General features: G+C 35.5%; 1 protein-coding gene across 1 annotated transcript; it reads left to right on the forward strand.

Moving 5' to 3' along the window:
* LOC112795083 (uncharacterized) lies at positions 1-4,264 on the forward strand. The gene is made up of 4 exons (XM_025837043.1): positions 1-101; positions 205-1,130; positions 1,243-2,460; positions 2,610-4,264. Exons 1-4 carry the CDS (start codon positions 1-3, stop codon positions 4,262-4,264), a joined length of 3,900 nt encoding a protein of 1,299 aa, XP_025692828.1.
* Positions 4,265-7,485: the final 3,221 nt, after the last annotated feature.

The following is a 7,485-nucleotide window of genomic DNA, read 5'->3' on the forward strand; positions in this document are numbered from 1 at the left end:
ATGGGGAGCCTGCTTCCACCAGAAGGCGGAGTAGCAAAATTTGCACAATTATATATATACGACACTGAAAATGAGATTCGAAATAGAATCACCGCTGTCAGGTCATTTGCATACAATTTTATTAAAGACTCAAACATAGTTATCTCACTTAATTCATAATGGTTGTAGACATCATATTTACATGTTTTATGCCATTTTTTCCAGCTCTAATGATCACTTGAACAAGCTTCATGCGGATATTGTTTCTACCATCAAAACTACGTTGGATAATCATAATGTCCTCGCAAAGTCTTTCCGACTTGCTCGCGATGCACTCACAGCAAACGGCAATAATTCTGTTTGCCTTCGACTCATTGGCAAAAGAGAAAAAGATGGAAGGAGGTATAATTTGCCTTCAGTATCTGAGGTTGCTGCCTTAATTGTCGGTGATTTTGATGGATCCACAAAAGAACGAGATATTATTGTTGAGACCAAATCAAGGTCGCTTCAAAGAATAACAGAACTCCACCCGGCTTATCTAGGCTTGCAATATCCTCTTTTATTCCCTTATGGTGAAGATGGATGGAGAGAAGATATTATCTTGAACAAAGTTAAGAAAAAATCGACAGATGAAGACAAGCATGTCACAATGCGCGACTTTTTCGCATTTCGAATCCAAGACCGACCTTCGCACAACGGTGTCCTGTTACATTCCCACCGGTTATTCCAACAATTCATAGTTGATGCATTCTCAATGGTTGAGAGTGCTAGATTGAAATTTATTTACACCCACCAAACCGAATTTAGAGCAGAGATCTACAATGGACTTCGGGATGCCGTTTTCAATGGCGAGACCAATGCTGCCTCAAAGGGTAAGAGAATTATACTGCCAGCAACATTTACTGGTGGGCCAAGATACATGATTCAAAATTATCAAGACGCCATGGCAATATGTAGGTGCGTTGGTTATCCAGATTTATTCATCACTTTTACATGCAATCCGCAATGGGACGAAATACAAAGATATTGTAGAATGAATAAAGTCAAACCAGAGGACAGGCCAGACATGATTTGCAGACTATTCAAGGTTAAACTGGACATGATGATTAAAGATCTTAGATACAACAAATTATTTGGTGCTACAAAAGCAGGTTTGAAACTTACATATATATATATATTTCACGTATTTATCCCTACCATGTTCCATAATTTTTCATAATTAAATGTATGTTAATACCATATGCATTTTGCTATTTTTTCCAGTTATCTACACAATAGAATTCCAAAAGAGGGGACTCCCACATGCACATATATTATTATTCTTGCATGAACAAGATAAATACCCAACCCCTGCAGACATAGACAAAATCATATGTGCTGAAATTCCTGATGCTGATGTTAACACTGCATACTACGAGGCTGTAAAGAGTTTTATGCTTCATGGTCCATGTGGTCTTAGCAAACCAACTTCGCCTTGCATGGAGGAAGGTCGTTGCATCCATCATTTCCCTAAGAAGTTCAACAACAGGACTACAGTTGATGAAGATGGTTACCCAGTATATAGGCGTCGAGACAATGGACGCACGGTGGAAGTTTCAGGAATTCATCTAGACAACCGATATGTCGTGCCACATAATAAAATGTTGTTGCTAAAATACCGTGCTCACATTAACGTCGAATGGTGTAACCAGTCAAGATCTATCAAGTATTTGTTCAAATATGTAAATAAAGGAAGTGATCGCGTCACAGCCTGTTTTTCTACAAAGTCCCTCGATGGTAAGGCAAGTTTAGAAGTTGATGAAGTGAAAATGTTTTACGATAGTCGATATATATCTCCTTGTGAAGCTGCTTGGAGGATCTTTTGCTATGACATTCACTACAGAAATCCATCGGTTGAGAGGCTAAGCTTTCATTTGCCGGATCAACAACCGGTTGTATTTACAGATAATGAATCATTGGTTGAAGCTGTTGCAAAGGCAACTGTTAAAGAGTCCATGTTTCTAGGCTGGTTTGCAGCAAACAAAACAAATGCCGAAGCTAGAAAACTAACCTATAATGAGTTTCCAAGCAAGTTTGTTTGGAAATCATCTCTGAGAGCTTGGGAACCCAGGAAAAGTCATCAGGTCATTGGAAGGATGATCTTTGTACCACCATCATCCGGTGAGCTATATTATTTAAGGTTGTTGTTAAACATTGTAAAAGGACCAACAACCTATGCGGATATCAGGACTTACAATGGTGTAATCTACTCATCATTTCGAGATGCATGCTATGCACGTGGTTTGCTAGACGACGACAAAGAATATATAGATGCCATTGAAGAAGCAAGTCATTGGGGCTCAGGTCATTATTTGCGGAGGTTGTTTGCGATACTACTATGGTCTAATTCAATGGTGCGACCGGAAGTTGTCTGGGAAAAAACTGCCATCCTATTAACTGATGGAATTTTGCATGATCACAGAGTCATGTTTGGCCTACATGGTAACTAACAAATTACGATCCATGACATCTCAATTTATTTTTTCATCCTTAAATTGTTAACAACAGGTTTTTATCTTATTTGTTTTACTTAACACATGTTTCTATCTCCAACGGTCACTTATATATATATTACTTTCTAAACATTTCAGATTTGCTTTTCAGTGAGGAAGAATTAAAGGATCTAACCTTGATTGACATTGAACAAATATTGAACAGTAACGGAAAGACATTGCGCGATTATCCAACCATGCCATTTCCATCAAGAGATACCGACCATCTTAGGACGCGAAACAAAATGATCTTTGACGAATTAAATTATGATCGTGTTCTGTTAGAAAAGCAACATAATGACTGCCTCTCAAAATTAACTGCCGAGCAAAAGGGGGTATATGATAAAATCATGAGCTCTACAGATAGTCAACATGGACGTGTGTTCTTTTTGTATGGCCATGGGGGTACAGGAAAAACTTTCCTTTGGATAACTTTAGCTTCAGCACTTAGATCACGTGGACAAATAGTTCTAACTGTTGCATCTAGCGGCATTGCGTCTCTACTGTTACCTGGAGGTCGAACTGCACATTCTAGGTTTGCCATACCATTAACTCCAGATGAGTTCTCTACTTGCAACATTAAGCAAGGAAGTCCATTAGCAGAATTAATTATAATAGCTAAGCTAATTATTTGGGACGAAGCTCCCATGATGAGCAAATTCTGTTTTGAGGCATTGGACAAGACATTGAAGGATTTGATGAGATTCAAAGATGATCATAACCAGCACTTGCCGTTTGGAGGTAAAACAATTGTTTTTGGTGGGGATTTTCGACAAATTTTGCCTGTCATTCCAAAAGGAACAAGACAAGACATTGTTAATGCGTCTTTAAACTCTTCATACCTCTGGCAACATTGTGAAGTATTAAAGCTCACTGTAAACATGCGATTGCAATCTATGACTACAGATGATGAGGTAGAGGGTCTAAAGCAATTTGCTGAATGGATACTTCAAGTTGGCAACGGAATATCTGACAGATCATGTGATGGCTGCAATAGCATTAACATACCACCTGAATTCCTTATCACTAACTATAGTGATCCTATTAAGGCAATTGTGGAGGCAATCTATTCTGATTACATTGCTGACATGTCTAATGAAAGCAACTTGAAAGGTCGCGCTATCTTAGCTCCTACGGTTAATGCTGTTGATGAGGTTAATGATTACATGACTGCAATGAACAGCAATGAATGCAAGACATATGTTAGTTCCAACAAATGTCTGTCCGAGGGAGGTAGCAATCAAATTCAAGCTATGCACACACCAGAGTTTTTAGCAACAATTAAGTGCTCGGGGGTTCCAAATCACGAATTGAAGCTCAAGGTTGGTTGCCCTGTGATGCTTATTAGAAATATTGATCACTCATCAGGCCTTTGCAATGGTACTAGGTTGATAATTACAAGACTAGGAGATAAAGTTATTGAGGCAAAATTGTTAAATTCCAACAACTGTGTCAATAAAGTCTTTATTCCTAGAATGACACTCACACCGTCAGATGCCAGGCTACCATTCAGATTCCAACGGAGACAATTTCCTCTTATGGTATCTTACGCAATGACAATCAACAAAAGTCAAGGACAATCTTTGAATCACGTGGGTTTGTTATTGAAAAGACCTGTCTTCACTCATGGCCAACTTTATGTTGCCATCTCAAGAGTCACAAACAAAAAAGGGTTGAAAATTGTAATTGCTCATGACGAAAACACAAACAAGACAGAGAATGTTGTTTACCCTGAAGTCTTCAGAAATATATGACAACACGTTCAGCATTACGAATATTCTTATTATTACATAATTCCTCTATACACTCATTTTCGCTTATCCAACCCTAACTATTTATCTATAACTTTATCGCTACAATCTTACATCCTTTTCATATTTTTACCATTTTCCGTTTTTCATTGCATTTGTTAGCAACTATAACTTATTAACTCACAAGTACTTATCTTATGCTTAAACCATTATTTCTTCCTATACAGTACTTTTTCAACATTCATATTTAATACAATTCAAACCTTATTCAATCAATTTTATGGAATTATATTTCAAATGCTTTGAGTTACTATTTATATAATTTCTGCATCTACATACAACACGAAAATAGTCTAATCTTTTTCATGTATCCTTTTTCCTTTACTAAAATGCTTATAATTTATTTTATATTTTACAAATACTTTTACAATTAAAAAGATCATCCATCTTTTTCTAACATCAGATTAAATAACTAACAATTCTTTACATATACGTTATTTTAATCTGCATATGTGTCGCCCGCGCATCGCGCGGGTATCTTGCTAGTTAAGTATATAAAATCATAGTCATAACCTCCATAGCATATGAAGAAAAATTAATGCACTATCAACTTGAATGCCTTGTTGAATGGAAATGTAAACTTACCTAGTTTGTAAAAGGTATCATCTACTTATTTATCAATTAGCTACTTATCTCATTTAAGATTAAATTTTGTTTCTGAAACCAAAGAATACCAATAATACTACAGTAAAAAGCTTCATCCTGAAAATAAATTTTGCTGGTTTCATATCTTAAGTCATTCCAAAAGCATGATGAGGAAATCTAAAATGATGCCTGAAAAACTAAGTGTGTACAAAATGGCATAAAAGGTGACTATCATTATAAGGAGCATTCTCATATAAATAGGTTTCACTTGATTATCACTTGCAAATGATATGTTAAGAGTTCAACATGATTCATAATTATGCAGTTGAAGTAAATAAGCCCCACTAGAAGAGCAATCAGGTGACACTAAAATCTAAATCATTAAGTTCTGTTCATTATCAGATTTTCACCTTCTTGCCAAACTTCCAGATATCATCAACAACTGTTGGTATAACTTGATCGCTAGACGTCAATACATCTGCTTCAGGATAACGAGCAAGATACGGAAGGGGGTTCTGCTCCACAATCACCAAATTGAATATATATTTAAAAACAACATATATAAGTTGTTGAGAACAATCACATACTAGTGTTGGAGACATCCTTAACTATTGAGGATAAAAAGTTGATATAATGTGATAATGGAACATAAAACATGTAGCAAAAGGATAAAATGAAATCATACTAAATAAGATTAGTGAAAAAGAAATATAAGAAGGTAAAAAAGAAACTTGTTCAATTTGGATGATGCACAAAAGAACTTCGCAAGCTTATCAGTCACCATTATAAGCAAACAAAAATATTGAGAAAATGGAGGAAAGTACCTTCGTGACTAAGGTGGGACTCACCATTCAAGAAGAACAGAACAATCTCAATTGGAACTTCAAAGAAGCAGAGAGACAGAGACAAGTGAAATATGGAGAAGAAGAAGAAGAAGAATACCAGCGGTAGCTCGAAGGAGAAAACAGATCTAAAACAGTGGCTCGATTCAGAAGCTTTCGACCGGGGCAACTACTGCGGCTCGATTGAGAAGCTTCCTGCGACAACTGTGGCAACAACGGCGATGGAATCGACGGCTGAAACGGCGACTGCAACGACAGCTACACCATTCTCTTGTCTTCTCTCTGCCTCGGTGAGTTTTGAAAACTCAGTAGAAGAGGGTTTTTTTTGGGTGAGAGTTTAAATTTTATAAACTAACTATTAAAGGATTTTTATAAATTATCATAAATAAAGTGTGTTTTAGAGGTTTTTAAAAAGTTTTATTAAAAAATTTTCTTAATTAAATGGTAGAAATTCAGGTGTAGTTGATTTTACATGAAGTTCATAACTGAGAATCGTTAGATAATCTGACTAATTTAACTAAATTTTCATCTAACAACTCTCAATTATCAACTTCACGTGAAGTAGGGGTGTGCATGGCCCAGCCCGGTCCGAAGACCTGGCCCGGCCCCGAGCACTTTAGGGCCTAATTTGGTGTGATTTCATCGGGTCTAGGGTCGGATAAGGATCTCAAAAATAGACTCGGTCATTATTTCGGGTCGAGTCTGGACCATGGCTCAGGTCACCCGAAGTCGGCCCAGTCATCATACACAATTAATATTTTGTGTTATTAGTGATGGATGATGGCTATTCTTATGTGAAATTTAAGTATTGTAAACCTTAATATTTTGTGTTATTAGTTATTATAAGACTATAAATTAATGTTTTATGTTTAAAATGCATAAGATTTTAGACTAATGCATAATGTTGTGTTATTTGTATTGATTTAAATATTTGGTGTTATTATACAATATTAGTATTGATTATGATTATGCTTTAATTTTAGAGAAGAGTCGGTTCTTGTTTTTCTAAGTAAATTTTACCATGTCAAATAATAGTTGGAGCCTTGAAAATTTGGATATTTTCACATGCTAGCTTATAAAAAGTATCAAGATAATGTAATGTTAATGGCCCGATTTTCACCCAATTTTTATCCGGTATAATCGTGGTCTGAAAGTATATAGGTTTCATCACGTCTAGACTCGGGTTCGGATCTAATAAATAAGCTCGGAATATATTTCAGGACAGGTCTAAATCACATCAAATCCAATTTCACCCGACCTATACACACTCCTAACATAAAATTGATTATACCTGAGTTTTCACCTAATTAAATATAATTCTTATAATGTATAGGGAGGCTTTCAGCTGCCATAGGGGTTTAGATGGTTGTTGACTTGTTTAGTTTCTGTAGACTGTAGAGTAGAAGTTTATAGCATTTATGTTTAGCAAGTCCTAATCTGACTCAAGTTAATATATAGAAGTTCAATAGAAAAAGAATAATAGAGCTAGAAAATGCACACTTAAATAAAACTTAATTTGACGTATTAGATACCATTTTAATACGAGTATCAAGAGTATCTTTAGTATTTAGTTTTACTTTAATTTAATTTTATTTTAAATTTCATATAATACGACATAAATATTTATGGGATTATATATTATAAAAATTAATTTAAGATTTAATATAAAATTTGTTATTTTTTTTAATCAACATGGAGCTTTCGACCGGTCAGGGAGAGAGGAATCAAGATAACATA

Source organism: Arachis hypogaea, chromosome 4 (genome assembly GCF_003086295.3).
Source record: "Arachis hypogaea cultivar Tifrunner chromosome 4, arahy.Tifrunner.gnm2.J5K5, whole genome shotgun sequence".
Lineage (NCBI taxonomy): Eukaryota > Viridiplantae > Streptophyta > Magnoliopsida > Fabales > Fabaceae > Arachis > Arachis hypogaea.